Source organism: Phoxinus phoxinus (assembly GCF_949152265.1).
Source record: "Phoxinus phoxinus genome assembly, chromosome: 16".
NCBI lineage: Eukaryota > Metazoa > Chordata > Actinopteri > Cypriniformes > Leuciscidae > Phoxinus > Phoxinus phoxinus.
Genome location: NC_136891.1, coordinates 12,310,650 through 12,328,591, shown reverse-complemented (window position 1 = coordinate 12,328,591; position 17,942 = coordinate 12,310,650). Strand labels below are relative to the sequence as shown.

Genomic DNA, 17,942 nt, shown 5'->3' with positions numbered 1-17,942 from the left:
CTTAACATTCATTTGACATTTAATTGACACTTAACTTTTAATTTAAGTAAATATTAATAATATTTAACTTGTATTGTTTGAGTAAAAAATGTATTATATAATATTTAATTAAATAATACAACTGAATTTAACTACACTTTCAAAGTAAATCTTTTACTTAGAAACATCTAGCTTGTTTATCAATAGCTTGTTTATGAGTATTTGTTATTTTGAGTAGAAAAGTAACTCCATGTCACTTTACCAAACCTAACAAAAGAAGCAATGGTAAAACAGTGTAAATACCTTAAATTAAAAATTAACCTTATTAATTATTCATGCCCTAGTGCATGATGGGAATGCCAATATTAGAAAAGTTCAGTAGGTTTTACTTAATTCAAGCTTGTAGAAATGAAAGCTTAAATATCAACGATATAAAATTGAGTACTAACATGGGATTTACTTGCCGTAGTTTGTTTGAATTCTTGCCTGAACGACGTTTGTCATGTAGAGATGACATTAGTTTTTTCTGTAGCATTGACATCAGTGCAGTCATTCTGGGTTATTGTGCTGTCGTCTCCTCTAACAGACGGATTATTTCGGCATCGCCGGCACCGTGTACTGTATGCTGTTCGGGACCTACATGCAAGTGAAGGAGGAAGCCGGCGTCTGGAGGACCAATGGCGTGTTCAAAAGGTGAGATGATCACGTGTGACAGGAAGGGTGTCACAATATATCGCAATAAAAAAATCCAACTATATGTATTGTGGATAATGACAATCTGTATTGTGTACAGTTCACCCAAAATAAAAATTCAAGTTTTCAGAGTTTTAGTGTCAGTACTACATTCAACTACTATATATAATGTTGAATATAATGTATAATAATGCAATGGGGGCATATGTGTGGGTTCTGATAATGCCAAATTTCTGATGTTACCAGTAAAAAGTGGCCTACATTATTTTAAATATATCTAGTCAGTGAAAGAGTGAAAGCTTATTCGTCTAAATAATTCAGTATTTTCAGCTTCAGGATCATGAATATTGTTATTCTGGTGTCTCTATTGTCCTGTGCTTTGGGTTTCAGCACCAAGTCCAGCCTATTCATTTACACACACAATGTAATGTCAAATCTAGCATTTACATCAACAGTAAAAAAAATTAAGTTTTTACCATGTCTTGATTATCGCAATAATATGATATTGTGAGTTCAATATGGTGGTATCGAATCATGACGTGAGAGTATCGTTACACCCCTAGTGACAGGTGATGCACTCGCCAGCGCTGAACACTCGGAGACGACAGTGATGTTCTCTCTCTCTCTTTAAACACGACAGTACTGTTCTCTCTCTCTTTAAACACGACAGTACTGTTCTCTCTCTCTCTTTAAACACGACAGTACTGTTCTCTCTCTCTTTAAACACGGCAGTACTGTTCTCTCTCTCTTTAAACACAACAGTACTGTTCTCTCTCTCTTTAAACACGACAGTACTGTTCTCTCTCTCTTTAAACACAACAGTACTGTTCTCTCTCTCTTTAAACACAACAGTACTGTTCTCTCTCTCTCTAAACACGACAGTACTGTTCTCTCTCTCTTTAAACACAACAGTACTGTTCTCTCTCTCTTTAAACACGACAGTACTGTTCTCTCTCTCTTTAAACACAACAGTACTGTTCTCTCTCTCTTTAAACACGACAGTACTGTTCTCTCTCTCTTTAAACACGGCAGTACTGTTCTCTCTCTCTCTTTAAACACGACAGTACTGTTCTCTCTCTCTCTTTAAACACGACAGTACTGTTCTCTCTCTCTTTAAACACGACAGTACTGTTCTCTCTCTCTTTAAACACGACAGTACTGTTCTCTTTCTCTTTAAACACGACAGTACTGTTCTCTCTCTCTTTAAACACAACAGTACTGTTCTCTCTCTCTCTCTTTAAACACGACAGTACTGTTCTCTCTCTCTCTTTAAACACGACAGTACTGTTCTCTCTCTCTCTTTAAACACGACAGTACTGTTCTCTCTCTCTTTAAACACGACAGTACTGTTCTCTCTCTCTTTAAACACGACAGTACTGTTCTCTCTCTTTAAACACGACAGTACTGTTCTCTCTCTCTTTAAACACGACAGTACTGTTCTCTCTCTCTCTTTAAACACGACAGTACTGTTCTCTCTCTCTCTTTAAACACGACAGTACTGTTCTCTCTCTCTTTAAACACGACAGTACTGTTCTCTCTCTCTCTTTAAACACGACAGTACTGTTCTCTCTCTCTTTAAACACGACAGTACTGTTCTCTCTCTCTCTTTAAACACGACAGTACTGTTCTCTCTCTCTCTTTAAACACGACAGTACTGTTCTCTCTCTCTCTTTAAACACGACAGTACTGTTCTCTCTCTCTTTAAACACGACAGTACTGTTCTCTCTCTCTTTAAACACGACAGTACTGTTCTCTCTCTCTCTTTAAACACGACAGTACTGTTCTCTCTCTCTTTAAACACGACAGTACTGTTCTCTCTCTCTTTAAACACGACAGTACTGTTCTCTCTCTCTCTTTAAACACGACAGTACTGTTCTCTCTCTCTTTAAACACGACAGTACTGTTCTCTCTCTCTTTAAACACGACAGTACTGTTCTCTCTCTCTCTTTAAACACGACAGTACTGTTCTCTCTCTCTTTAAACACGACAGTACTGTTCTCTCTCTCTCTTTAAACACGACAGTACTGTTCTCTCTCTCTCTTTAAACACGACAGTACTGTTCTCTCTCTCTTTAAACACGACAGTACTGTTCTCTCTCTCTCTCTCTCTTTAAACACGACAGTACTGTTCTCTCTCTCTCTTTAAACACGACAGTACTGTTCTCTCTCTCTCTCTCTCTTTAAACACGACAGTACTGTTCTCTCTCTCTCTAAACACGACAGTACTGTTCTCTCTTTAAACACGACAGTACTGTTCTCTCTCTCTTTAAACACGACAGTACTGTTCTCTCTCTCTCTTTAAACACGACTGTCCTGTTCTCTCTCTCTTTAAACACGACAGTACTGTTCTCTCTCTCTTTAAACACGACTGTCCTGTTCTCTCTCTTTAAACACGACAGTACTGTTCTCTCTCTCTTTAAACACGACAGTACTGTTCTCTCTCTCTCTTTAAACACGACTGTCCTGTTCTCTCTCTCTTTAAACACGACAGTACTGTTCTCTCTCTCTTTAAACTCGACAGTACTGTTCTCTCTCTCTTTAAACACGACAGTACTGTTCTCTCTCTCTCTTTAAACACGACAGTACTGTTCTCTCTCTCTTTAAACTCGACAGTACTGTTCTCTCTCTCTTTAAACTCGACAGTACTGTTCTCTCTCTCTTTAAACACGACAGTACTGTTCTCTCTCTCTCTTTAAACACGACTGTCCTGTTCTCTCTCTCTTTAAACACGACAGTACTGTTCTCTCTCTCTTTAAACACGACAGTACTGTTCTCTCTCTCTTTAAACACGACAGTACTGTTCTCTCTCTCTTTAAACACGACAGTACTGTTCTCTCTCTTTAAACTCGACAGTACTGTTCTCTCTCTCTTTAAACACGACAGTACTGTTCTCTCTCTCTCTCTTTAAACATGACTGTCCTGTTCTCTCTCTTTAAACACGACTGTCCTGTTCTGTTTCTCAGGATGGTTCACGCGGAGCTGTGGCAGGACTTGTTCCACACGCTGCTGAACGTGCCGGACTGCCGCTCTCTGCCGTGCCTCCAGCGCCTGCGCCTGCACCTCGACACCGTCCTGCAGGAGAACTACAGCCGGAAACTGCGCTCGCTGAAGAACCGGCTGGTGGTGCAGATCCTGGAGTCCCGATCCTCGCGCAGGTGATGCCCCTGCTGTGTGTGTGTGTGTGCAGGGTGATGCACTACAGACTGCTCTTTGTGCTCATCCATACTGTTGTTTTACGGTCACTATTTTAAGTTGTGAAAAAAAAGTCAAGGAAGCCTTTTGTAGATTTCAATAAATCTTGGTTCTCAAACCCACTTGTGTTTGCAGTTTCTGTCACTAGATTACACTTCAGACCTGCCAACCTGTACGCATTTTGCGTTGTGGGCAGGCATTTTGACCTCAAAGTACGCTGGTAGGATTTGTCACTCTAAACTACGCAAAAACCTGGTGACGCCTCTGTGCACGTGCAGTCTGCAAATCAAACAACAGCAAAAGAAGAAGAGTTCGACCAATCATCGTGCAGGGTTCATTCCCCAAATAGCAAGCCGGGATGATTGACAGATGTGTAAGGCCTATCATTAAAAAGAGACTGAAAATCGACAGCTATACAGAATCCCGCTCGATCCCGCTTCCTCTCCCGCCATCTGACTGATTTCATAATCGAAGACAGTTAACGTTACAGTAGTCACGGTACTTCTGACTCCTGAAGGTAAACGGGCTGCAGGAAAGTTGAAATATTGTATTGAGGTAACTGAATCCTCTGGATTCGATGATCACATGGGAGTGATCGCATGGATTATTTTAAAATACACTGTTATTCACTCTTGGATAAGAGGAAGACATCATTCAGCCATGCAAATTATAAAATGCTCAAGTAATGCTGAATAATAAATGTGAAATCGCTATGGCTTAGTGATCATGAAAGTGCTGTGATTTGTGGATTACTGATAAGCGCGAGCGTCTGGAGAAATAGTCGTTTATTTGTTCATTCTCAGTGTTGAGAAACGTAGCCTGCATGTGTTATGTTATTGTGCTAATAATAACAAAAGTACCTAATTGTTACATATTTATTTTGTATGAAAACTAGCGCGTTAACACAGCCCTCATATGTCAGATTCGTCTAACTTGATATTCTTTTTAGAATAAGTGATTCGTTTTGCTATTATTGGTCCTGTCGATTCATTGTCAACAGTTTTCTATAAATATGTTTGTATTGGCTAACATTTATTCAGCTAATGCGTGTACTGTTTAAAATGTGCAAAGTTCAAATGCAAAGATGGCACGTCACAAATGGAAGCCCTTTTTTCAGTGGGATTTAGTATCATATTTGGATTATTGGAATAATAAATTAAGTAGCCTATCTTAAATGTACACACGTGTACACAATGTTACTATGTTGTTGTTTTTTTGTTTTGTTTTTTACTGTTTTCTAGGGGTTTCTTAATTTTAGATTGGTGGACCAGCTCACATTATATGCAATGCAATATAAAACATGACAGAATTTTTTTTACATGATCTTGCTGTTCGTGGGTCAGTGTGACCCGTATAGACAGCTGTTCAAAGCAACTGTACAGACCCAAAATACAGAACAGTTGTGTGACACAGCTCTTCAATTCGAGTCCTGCAGTGACGGTGTCTTGCTCAATTTAACAGCTTTATATTTTCAAAGTTTGTTCAAATAAAAAGTTGCTTTACCTGTTAACTGTCTGTCCCAGTTACTGAGCATATAGACTTGAAAATGACTTTTCCATCTAGAGTACAGTCTTAAGTTTGGTATCTTTTTAAAGGGAACACATAACAGATTACTGTAGGAGTAAAAAAACGTTGTACAGTTACAGATGAAAATGTAAAATATATATTTTATTTACAGTATATTGTGCAAAACATGTTCAACTCTAAAACTTCAAGAACATGAAAGCTAAATATCTCAACAAGTTGTGTGCCAAATGTTTGGTTGATATTGTATAAGATTGTGTAGTGCGCACCCACACTCCTCCACCAGACAGACTCCAGCGGTGACCTGAATTAGTTTGGGCAGTAATGGTAATATTTGGTTTGGTTATTTAGGTTAATATTTTGGTACTTCAATCTCTAAAACACTTACAGAAGATTCAGACTCTATAGTTTGATACCACATCACAAAAGAAGAATATATTGCTATTTATCTATTGTTCTGTCATTTCTTTTGAAAATCAGTCTCCAAATATGAATACTAAAGCTTTCAATTGATATATAGTTAGTCAAGACTACTTTAGGTTTAGACTAAGATATTATTGTTATAAACGTATGATGGCAACTGTCCCACGGGTGTCTGGAGGGGCAGTCTTAACATAGTGGTGAAAAACATTTTTGTAAATCATAAATTCAGACATTTATTCTTTCTAATGTGTGAAACGTATTGATATTAAAAGGTCATTATTTGTACCTGATTGTATGTGTTGCCCCCTTGGACTATAACAACGACAACTTTTTCTTTTCTGTAGATTTATTCGCCCCGGTTGTTTTCTCTTTTGTTTTCTGCGACAGATTTTGGGGCTGAAAGTTTTAACATGAACAACAACAGAACATGCGTTAACTGCGCTTCTTCTCTCCCGTTTTTACTCACTAGTCTTTTCTTCTAACAGCGCCCCCAACAGTATACATATTTTCTGAGGCTTTCTATATTTATACCCTTTACATTTATATTAGTGCAAATTATCTACAATAAACAAGGAAATGAAATAAATTAAATAACTATTTGAGGTCATTACATATGGGGCGTTTTTTTTTCTTTTTTTCTCTCGTTTTTTTTCAGTGTGATTTTTGCATTCTTATGCACTATAATTCATGCATAATGCCCTACAAACAATCTTGAATAAAATAGAATGTTCTATTACCGGCAATGCAATATAATACACGCATAATGCCTTGTTGTACTTGTATCACAATACAAAAAACTCCTTGGCCATCTCTAGTTCATAATAAAAACTGTAAGTGAATACAATAATATATATATATTTTTTTTTACAGGAATTGAGGATCTCTCTCGTTTATACACGAGATGTTTTCTCTTTCTTTAAAAGACATCTCGGAGACATATGTGCTGTGTGATTTTAACAGCTCACTGTCATGAAGCTTCAGAACCTTTGCGGATCTTTTGTGTCGCATCAGTGTGTTCAGAAGTATCGAGATCCCCACGCTGATCCTGCAGACGAGGCTTCGTTTAGTCGTGTATGGGTTAGCTAGATTTGGTTCAAGTTCAGTTTATTGCCATGTGCACAGGTACAGTACAGGTACTCTGGGATTCCTGTGCGTTTCTCAGTCAGATTTTATAACAATGCAAAGAAAAAAAAAGTAGTTTGAAGGAGAAGTAGGAGCAGCAAACATTTTCAAAATTAAATATCCAAATATGTATGTTTCCTGTAGTGGATCTTGTTTGGATTCCTCATGTTTGGGTTCTGCTGAGTTTTTGTATTGTTTACAGTATTTTGACCAGTAGGTGTCAGCATGTGGCGTCTTCAGAATGAGTTCAGTCATGTGCTCGTCCTTCAGTGCCTGTACAGGTGTAGTTTACAGCACTGCAACTATCTCTGGAGCTGCATCTGCGGGATAATGTTGTTTTCTACTATCCTGCTGTGATGATCCATGTGTTAACTGAACCTGTTCTACATTCTCCATGTTCTCTGGTTGTGAACACTGATGACGTCTGAAATATTGATATTTTTTTATGTGTACATCTTTTTACAAACAAAGGTAAAGTTACGTGTGCAGTGAAAGCTGAATGATTAAAGCTGCATTGATTTCCAGTAGCAGAACAGATGTAGAATAATCCTGTACAAGAGCGGCTGCCATTTCAGTGACTTACTGCTCTTCTGTTACCTTACATTATGAAGGTTATGACTGACATAATGCCCATGAACATCAGAGGCCTAATAAACTGACCATGTGCTGCACTGTAGATCTGGACATTACCAATGACCATCACTGACACAAACGAGTGATCTGTATCCATACACACTTACAGCTCATCACGGTTCATAAATATGTTATTAATTAGGCTGAGTGAAATCTAGATAAATGAATCGTCTTCTGAGTTTTACTCCCAAAAGGTGATATAACTTTTTTTATTTTGGTCAATTCATACTGGGCAAAGAAATTGGATAGAGAGTAAATTAAGTTTAGTTTATAAAATCAAATATATATTCACAGTGTGTCCTTGATTCACTTATCATAACAGATTTTTGTACAATGTGTGATGATCATGTGGGTGTTTGATACTGTGAGATGATCATGTTGTTGTTGTTTTTTTGTAGAATTGAATGGATATGACTTACCCTTGTTGACAGAAACAGTTACATAGCAGTCAGTTAACTTGACATATTATTTACAAAACATTTTGAGAAAAAATTTATTAAGTTAATGACATTTTTCATCTTGACTGTGGCATTATTTTAATATTAAAATGGGATGGTGTTAAGTAATTTAATAGAAAATGTACATTTAAAAAAAAAAAATGTAACTACTAAAATGATTGTCTTCTTGTGTACAATAGCACCAAGAATGTGTAAATGCATTTAAATTACCTTCCAATTTTTTGAATCACTGTTTTTTCCCCCTTTTTTAAAGAATTTTATACTGTTATTTAGCAAGGACTTCATTAAACGTGACAGTAAAGCAAAAGTGACAGTAAAGCAATTGCATAAAAAAATATTTTCCATTATGGGTTAAGTGAATCGAAGGTGGCGATTTCTTCCGTTTAAAATAACGAGGAATGATAAACGTGATCTTAAGATCAAATGTAAGCTGGTTTCTATGCAATATATAAATAAGGGCCCCTGAAAAATAAAATTTTCTCCAAAACCACTCAATATAAACATCTCGTGTAATAGATGGAAAAATAGATTTTTGTTTTATCTAATTATATACAGTACCAGTTCACATTGGGTTGATCAAATCACATGAAAAAAATAAATGTGTCTCTCTCTGAAACTTCATCTGCTGGTGTCGCTGTAGGACCGTGTTACTCTAGATTAGAAAAACAAGTGATTTACTCACTTTCTGCTCATATTTCATAACAGTTCTTTTGTTTCTTTAAAAAAAAAAAATATTTCTGTAATTTTTTCCCACTCACTGCCTCCTTACAGAAAGTCCCCTGTGTGCCAGTCTGAGGTCCTGTGATGAAGGATCTGAATAACTAACACAGCGGCCCGTGATGCTCATTCATCTGAACTCAGAGCCGAGACTGAGAGATTATAGAGAGCAGTCTGAGAACGTGTGGCGTGGAGCTCGGACACACGGAGGCTCTCAGGAGCCCCTCAGGGCCGATGCTTCATCTGCACACACACACGAGACACGTGCACTCAACATCAGGCGGACACATAGTGTACAGAAGATGAGTAAGCTCTGAAGAAGACTCAAGCACTGTGAATACTAGAGTTTGATCTGCAGAAAGATGCAACAAATTCTTGTGATTTTAAAGAAAAAAAATGTTACAAAGGAAAAGATTAAAAAATAATATTCTTGCAGAAATAAGAAAAAAAATATGTTTTTAGACTCTTAATTCTGTTATTTACAGTTAAATAAAAATGTGTTAAAGTTTACATGTATATTAAATGAAATTAGTTGAACCTCCCTGGTGAAAAATAAATATGTTAAGTATACTTGCAGCCAGACTCAGTATACTTCAAGTGTGCTAACTTGAGTGTGCTATTTTGAAACAACTAATTTTATACTAAGTATATTTTAGTTGTAATTAAATTGTAGTAAAGCATAACTTTAAGTGTATTTAGTGTACTTTTGTGTACTAAATTGGAACAACTTCAAGTATATTTAGTATACTTTAAGTATATGCCTGTGTAGGGACTAATTACATGTTTGATTAGTGATATTAAAGTGTATTTTATTTGTGTTACAAGTGTATTACATATTCATTAGTGTCTTCAAAACATACAAGCAATATAGCCTACCATAAGTGTATTTACTTTTATATATTTATATAGAAAATATTTTTGGCATTTTCACCTTTTATTAGGATAGGACAGTAGCTAGACAGGAAGTGAGGCAGAAGAGATGGGATCAGGAAAGATCCACGAGTCGAGACTCAAACTCGGGTCTCCTGAAGCACGTCGGCACACTTGCCCACGAGGCTACACTGGGACCTGGGACCATACTGGGGCACCCGAGAAGCCCCGTGGTGAGGAGCAGAGAGTTCGCTCAGAGTGTTGTGCTAATCACTCCGCCCAAGTAGCAGTGCTTCGCCTTCTGAGAATATAGTTTCCAGTATGTATACGGTTAGAAGATGGCTGTGTCTCATGCTAAAGTCCCAAAAAGTCGGCGTGTTCCTTTAAGTGTGTTAAAGGGATACTTCACCTCTGGAAAGATGAATGTGTATTTAAAATGGGTCATGTATGTAGAAGAAATGTGAAATTATTTTAGAATTTGGAGCCTTCTAGACTGTTTTTGGCTTATGGGGATGAAAGACAACAACTCCTAGAATGCACTTGCTTCGCTGCCCTAGGCGGCCACGCCTACCGGTAAGAGATCGCAGTTAAACAACAAGGCTAGGCTAGGCTACTAGTGAGTCTGCCCGGAGAACGACGCGAGGCCGGTGGCGTGATTACTGATGAGCGGCACCTGTGAGACGCACGCACCGGTCTTGTATCTCTCACGGAGGAGCGGGAATTTTCTTAGCAAAGCTAAAACGCATATCAACCGATTACTTGTTTAGCATTCATGTAAACACTACATTCAGATTCACCAATCGGAATGAATTCAGTTAGATTGAAACAAAAGGTGTGCATGTAAACAATGAATGGCGACTGCAGAAAGCAAAAGCCGATCTCGACGGCTGGACATGTCCGGGAAAAAGAAGATGGTAACCCCTACTACTCAGCTTTCTCCACAGAATAAGAACCTGTTAGCTTAGCTTCCAAATAAAAGATGGCTGACACTATTTGTACATTCTGTGAGTGAGATCCCTCCATCTATGGGCGGGCTGAGAACATGCGGAACATCACCTTCTACTTGGCTGTAGTTTTAAGCCTCTGACCAAAAAAATCTAAAATCAAAAAAAGGATTTTTTTCCAGACTAAAAATACATAAATCTCCTCTCAGGGGGTGTGATGGCCACAGCTATGGCCTCACAACCAGTTCAAGAGCGGTAACCTCATGCACTTATAGTTTTCCTGAGTTTATGCTGTTTCCTTTGGGATTAGTTTATATATCTATTTTCTCATACACATTATACATTTGTTGCAAATATTTATTTAGTTATAAATAACTCACAGGACACGTAGTTCATTTTACATATATTATACTTTATTTAATTGACCATTCAGAAATATATTTTGGGATTGTCATTCTGTTTGTATTATTTGTTTCTGAGCTTACCAGTGTTGGATTCCACACCCGGGAGAGATCCAGGAAGTCGGCTGGCTTAAAGAGGTGGCGCTAGGAGCAGCTTTATAGTGGAGATGGCCTAATTGGACACTACCATTGTTTGTTATGTCCGGGGGGGGGGGGGGGGGGGGGGTAGTTCATTCTCTATTTAATATTGTATAAATCTAAACCCCAAAAGTATCTAAGTATTTTTGTTGAGTTAAGGTTAAGTAAAAGTACATTCTTTTTGGTATAAGTGTTATGTAGAGTTTGCTGTTATTTGTAGCTTATGTGGTAGTGTTGTTGTTAGTCTTTCCCTGTGGGTCAGAATTGGTCTGATCAGCCAATATATAAGTCCTCGTTGTTGTTTTTTGTGGGAAGTCAGTTGTATTTTGTGTTTTGAGTCTTTTACGTTCAGAGCTTCCGTTTTTGTCTGTGTATTTGACCCTTTTTGTTGGGCCCAAACCTTTACCTTTATTTTTGTTATCATGATTGTTGGGAAATAAAATTCCTTACTTTTGAACTTCCCTTGTGACTCCTCTTGCTTAACTGCTTGGTCCCTGACATATGGTGGCAGCGGTGGGATTATTCAGTTGAGGAGTGCAAGGTTTTTTTTTTTTTTTTTTGGAAGCATGCGAGGAGGGAGAGTGACAAGAGGCGGACAGACAGGGAATAAGAAGACCGGGTCAACCCATATAGAGAAAGGACACCGGGTGGAAGGTGAGGACGCAATGGAAGGTGAAGCACTAAAGGGAGCAACAGGTGGTGAGGATGATGGCAGAGAGCCAACGCTGAGTGATCTGGCTGGGATCATGCGGTCATTTATGGGTCAACAGGAGACCAGGGAAGCAAAATTGAGAGAGGAAGCTATCCGCCAGGAGTACCAGTTCAAAGCACTACAGCATCAGTTTCGCCTTCTGCAGCAGGAGGTAGAGGTTCGCACATCCCCAGTACCAGAGCCTGCTTCCACAGTACCAGATCCTTCTGAGGACTATGATTTGAATGCGGATCACCCAAAGACCCAAGCCTCACCCTCTATAGAGTCGATCCATCCCACTATGTCTGCAGCAGGTCAGTCTCGATCTTTTCATGAGCCTAGACTGGAAAAATTAACAGAAAATGATGATGTTGAACATTTTCTAATTACCTTTGAGAGAATTGCAGTGGCATGTCGGTGGCCAAAAGTGGACTGGGTTTTTCGTCTCCTTTCGTCAGGCAGAGGTTCAGATCTCTCTATGTGCAACCTGAGGAAAGCCCCAAGGAGCTGTATGTGAGGCTTAAAGAGCTGTATGTAAAATGGATTCAACCACAAGGTAAAACACTCCATGAAATTAGTGAAATCTTGATCATGGAACAGTTCTTGAGAATGTTGTCCCCTGAGCTTCAGGTTTGGGTAAAGGAGCATGGGCCGAAATCTGCTGCTGAAGCTGCCACACTGGCTGATGTGTTTGTTGCTGCCCGGAAAAAGGGCCAGCCATGGAGTAGTATGGGTGGGAAGGCTAGTAAGGATAGCTACCGGCCCATATCCCCTCAGTACCAACAGAGGCCGGCGCCAGGAGTGGGTAAGCCCCCCATGAGGGAGAACCAATATACACCAGCTAGAGCTCCTAACCGAACGCCTATTTGTTACTTGTGTGGACAGGAAGGTCATGTTAAACCAATGTGTCCGAAGAATCCAGCCAAGCTGACCCAAATGTGTTTTATTCCACGCCAGAGTGCTAACCCTGAACCTAAAGGTAATCACACCATGAAAATTACTTGGGTTAAGATCAATGGGGAAAACCTTCGAGCACTGATTGACACTGGCAGTACTCAGACCCTTGTACAGAGAAAATATGTACCATCTAATTCTATCTGTACCCTTGAGACTGTCCCTATTTGCTGTATACATGGTGATGAGAAGCATTATCCCACTGCTGATATTTATCTGGAGATAGAGGGACAGATGTATCTGTTAAATGTGGGAGTTGCGGATCATTTACCTTTCCCTGTAGTTTTGGGTGAAGATCTGCCAGTACTCTATGACTTGATAAAGCCGGTGCAAAGTTGTAATGTGGTTACTAGAGCACAAGCTAAGCAGGTGGACGCAGACTCCATAGCCCTCAGTGCCTTGCCCTTCTATAATGAAGAGTTTGAGACATGTCCCGGGAAAGCTCACAAGACTCGTAGTCAGAGGAGGCAAGACAAATTTCAGGGCACGGCTATACAACCATCAGCTGAGGCTACTCCAGACATGTCCCTGGGTTTTCAAATACCTACAGATATAATGCAAATGCAGGAAAATGATCCAACTTTGTCTACCCTTTTCCAGAGAGCACGAGGAAGGAAGCAGGAGACTAATCCTAATGGTGAGCAAAATGAGTACGTCCTACAGGACGGTGTTCTTTACCATCAGAATGGCCAGGTGAAGCAGCTAGTGGTCCCACAGGGGGCCCGAGAAATGGTACTTAACTTGGGTCATTCCATTCTCTGGGCGGGCCACTTAGGGAAACATAAGACCACAGCTCGTATTAAGTGCCATTTCCACTGGCCAGGTTTGCAAACTGACGTCGCCCAGTTTTGTAGAAGCTGCTCTCAGTGCCAAAAGACATCAATGAAAAGTCCCTCCAAAGCTCCACTTCAACCCCTCCCAGTTACATGTATCCCCTTTGAGCGTCTTGGGATGGACATTGTTGGTCCGGTAGAGAAAAGCAAAACAGGAAATCGCTTCATGTTGGTAGTAACCGACTATGCAACCAAATATCCAGAAGTCTTCCCATTGGAATCAGTTAAAGCAAAAACGGTGGCTTTTTCCTTGGTGCATTTTTTCTCAAGAGTTGGTTTCCCTCGTGAAATTTTAACGGACCAAGGCACTAATTTCATGTCTGAACTTTTGAAACAGGTTTACCAACTCCTCGGCATAAAGAGGGTGCGCACTACGCCCTATCATCCGCAAACGGATGGGCTGACAGAGCGGTTCAATCAGACCCTCAAGCAAATGCTCCGTAAGTTTGTGAATGAGACTGGATCTGACTGGGACCACTGGCTCCCCTACCTCCTCTTTGCATACAGGGAGGTACCTCAGGCCTCCACAGGTTTTTCCCCTTTTGAATTACTCTATGGTCATGAGGTGAGGGGTCCTCTAGCCTTATTGAGGGACACTTGGGGAGGAGATCAGAAGAAGGAAGGGACCATTAATGTAATCTCCTATGTTGTCCAGATGAGAGAGAAACTGCAGCGAATGGGGGAACTAGCCCAGACACATATGCTAGAGGCCCAAAAGCACCAAAAGACTTGGTATGACAAGTCCGCTCGACAGCGAGGCTTTCAACCAGGCCAGAAAGTCTTGGTTATGTTGCCTACCAGTGACAGTAAGCTCCTTGCAAAATGGCAGGGGCCTTTTGAGGTGCAGAAAAAGTTGGGGGCCACCACCTATCAGGTCTCCACTCCAGGGCATCAGCGTTCTAGCCGGGTGCTTCATGTGAACCTCCTTAAGGAGTGGGTGCCAAGAGCGGAGGTGTTCCTGATTCAGGCCATAAAGGAAGAGGAGGAGGCAGATGACCAGTATCTACCCTTGCCAGTGTCCACAGAGCTTGATGTAAGCCATCTGTCAAAGGATCAGCAGTCTCAGGTACAAACTCTACTTCACTCAGACACATTTCAAGAATATGCAGGACGCACGAACCTGGTTGAACATGACATTGTATTAAAACCTGATGCAACAGTGAGACGGATGAGTTACAGGATACCAGAGAGCCTCCTGGTGTCCCTGAGGAAGGAAGTTGACCTCATGCTGTCTCTGGGGATAATTCAGCAATCTAAGAGTGAGTGGTGCAATCCCGTGGTGCTGGTTCCGAAGAAGGATGGGACAATAAGTTTTTGTATCGACTTCAGGTATCTAAACTCAATTTCAAAGTTTGACTCTTACCCCACCCCACGAATTGATGATCTCATTGACCGCCTTGGAAAAGCAAAGTATCTAACCACCATTGACCTCTGTAAGGGTTACTGGCAAGTACCCCTAACCCAGCAGTCTCAAGAACTGACAGCCTTCCGAACTCCCTGGGGGCTTTTTCATTTTACGGTGTTACCATTTGGGCTGCATGGGGCTCCAGCAGCGTTTCAAAGATTAATGGATCAGGTTCTTTATGGATTGTCTGAGTTTTCCTGTGCATACCTTGATGATATTGTCATCTACAGCACAACGTGGGAGGAACATGTGGAGCATCTCAAAGTGGTCTTGGACCGCCTACGTTCTGCCGGCTTGACAATCAATCCAGCTAAATGTGTCCTGGCCAAGAAGGAAACCGAGTACCTGGGTTTCACCATTGGAGGTGGGTTAATTAAACCTCAGGTTCGAAAGATCCATGCAATTGAGTCATGTCCTCTCCCACAGACCAGGAAGCAGTTAAGAGCTTTCCTGGGGATGGCTGGCTTCTACCATCGGTTCATCCCCAACTTCTCGGCCAGGGCTGCTCCACTAACGGATAAGACGGGCTCAAGATGTCCCAACCAGGTCAAATGGACGGGGGAGGCAGTGGCAGCTTTCAAGGACATTCAAAAATCTCTGAGTAAAAGCCCTGTCTTGTATAGCCCAAACTTTGAGAAACTGTTTATATTACAGACTGATGCCTCTGAGAGGGGTGTGGGGGCGGTGCTTCTACAGGGACCTATGGAGGAACGACATCCTGTGGCATATATCAGTCGGAAACTTCTACCCCGAGAGGTCCGCTATTCAACAGTGGAAAAGGAGGCCTTGGCAGTCAAATGGGCCCTGGACTCTTTCAAGTATTACCTGATGGGCAGAAAGTTTATCTTAGAGTCTGACCACAAGGCACTGCAGTGGCTGGAGAGGATGAAATATACCAATGGGCGGATTACCAGGTGGTAACTGGCCATGCAGCCGTTCCGGTTTACAGTCCAGTACATCCCTGGCAAGTTCAATACCACTGCAGACTACCTCTCTCGCTGGCCCAGCAGTAGCTCTGAAGGGGGGGGGATGTGTGATGGCCACAGCTATGGCCTCACAACCAGTTCAAGAGCGGTAACCTCATGCACTTATAGTTTTCCTGAGTTTATGCTGTTTCCTTTGGGATTAGTTTATATATCTATTTTCTCATACACATTATACATTTGTTGCAAATATTTATTTAGTTATAAATAACTCACAGGACACGTAGTTCATTTTACATATATTATACTTTATTTAATTGACCATTCAGAAATATATTTTGGGATTGTCATTCTGTTTGTATTATTTGTTTCTGAGCTTACCAGTGTTGGATTCCACACCCGGGAGAGATCCAGGAAGTCGGCTGGCTTAAAGGGGTGGCGCTAGGAGCAGGAGCAGCTTTATAGTGGAGATGGCCTAATTGGACACTACCATTGTTTGTTATGTCCGGGGGGGGGAGGGGGGGGGGGGGGGGATAGTTCATTCTCTATTTAATATTGTATAAATCTAAACCCCAAAAGTATCTAAGTATTTTTGTTGAGTTAAGGTTAAGTAAAAGTACATTCTTTTTGGTATAAGTGTTATGTAGAGTTTGCTGTTATTTGTAGCTTATGTGGTAGTGTTGTTGTTAGTCTTTCCCTGTGGGTCAGAATTGGTCTGATCAGCCAATATATAAGTCCTCGTTGTTGTTTTTTGTGGGAAGTCAGTTGTATTTTGTGTTTTGAGTCTTTTACGTTCAGAGCTTCCGTTATTGTCTGTGTATTTGACCCTTTTTGTTGGGCCCAAACCTTTACCTTTATTTTTGTTATCATGATTGTTGGGAAATAAAATTCCTTACTTTTGAACTTCCCTTGTGACTCCTCTTGCTTAACTGCTTGGTCCCTGACAGGGGGATATGAGGCAGGGGGGAGCACTATTCTATTCTATTCTATTCTATTCTAATTATATCCCTTTAAGCAACATAGTCATGAAAGTGTCGCTCTTTAAGTACACTTAGTGGCCTTTATTTAGTATTATTTTATCTGCAAGTACAGTTTTTAAATATAATTTTAAAGGTGTCATGACATGATAAAACATACTTTCCTTGATATTTGTACCATTAAAACATCCTGCAAATTTCAGAGCTTAAAACGTTCTCATGGTAAACAAAGAATTTACCGGTATTCACATTCTGATGGTCTCCATGCACTTGTTGACAGCAGGAGAAATGAAAAGTCCTGTTTGTGAACGTTCGCTATGATCGTCCAGTTTAAACAGCTGGTTTGAGTCTCTGTTCAGACTTCAGAAGGATTCCAGCGTCAGAAACAAGTAGATGGTATATTTTAATGGATTGCGTTGGAGGATTTTATGTTTGTTCGGAGCATTTGACTGCAGATTCTTTTGTAAACGAGGCTCAGTGTAATGGAGAGTTCGCAAAGAAAGTTTTGTTGAGAGATGAAACAGCTGCATCACTGAATGCTGTAAATGACCGTTTTCAAAACATTTACATGAAATATTGAGTGGGCATTGATACTGTTTCCTGTGCAATGATGTTAGCCAATCATAACAGTGGCCGTAACTATAGCCTTAAACGAGCTGCGCATTAAAATGGGTTGAAAATAATGCAATGATGATGTTAGCCAATCATAACAGTGGTCGTATAGCCTTAAAGCAACACCAAATATTCCTTTGTAACTTCAAATTATGTTTCCAAAATCGTTTCAGTGGTTCATCAATTCGGTGAACTGCACTTCTGCATTCGCTTTGCGGCCCTCTATCTGCTATAACCGCACTATGCAAGGTTTGAGCCACTGATAGCAGACTAATGCTGGGGACACACTTAAGGACTAATTAGAAACATTCTCTGACTGTGAATGCAGCAGATTTCAAACACTGCTGTGAACACAGACTGAACGCGCTGAAAACGCGTGCATGATCAGTCATAAGTATCAAATTACATTCATAACCGACCTTACAGTAAGTGTGTCCCCGGCTTTATGCAGCTA

The 17,942-nt window shown here is 40.4% G+C and overlaps 1 protein-coding gene across 1 annotated transcript in view; it reads left to right on the top strand.

Moving 5' to 3' along the window:
• bub1 (BUB1 mitotic checkpoint serine/threonine kinase) overlaps positions 1-8,919 on the top strand; it is a 35,448-nt gene extending 26,529 nt beyond the window's left edge. The window contains exons 25-27 of the mRNA XM_079584217.1: positions 566-672; positions 3,635-3,826; positions 8,795-8,919. Coding sequence (XP_079440343.1) covers positions 566-672; positions 3,635-3,826; positions 8,795-8,828 — 333 coding nt within the window. The 3' untranslated portion in view covers positions 8,829-8,919. The remainder of the gene's footprint in view (positions 1-565; positions 673-3,634; positions 3,827-8,794) is intronic.
• Positions 8,920-17,942: the final 9,023 nt, after the last annotated feature.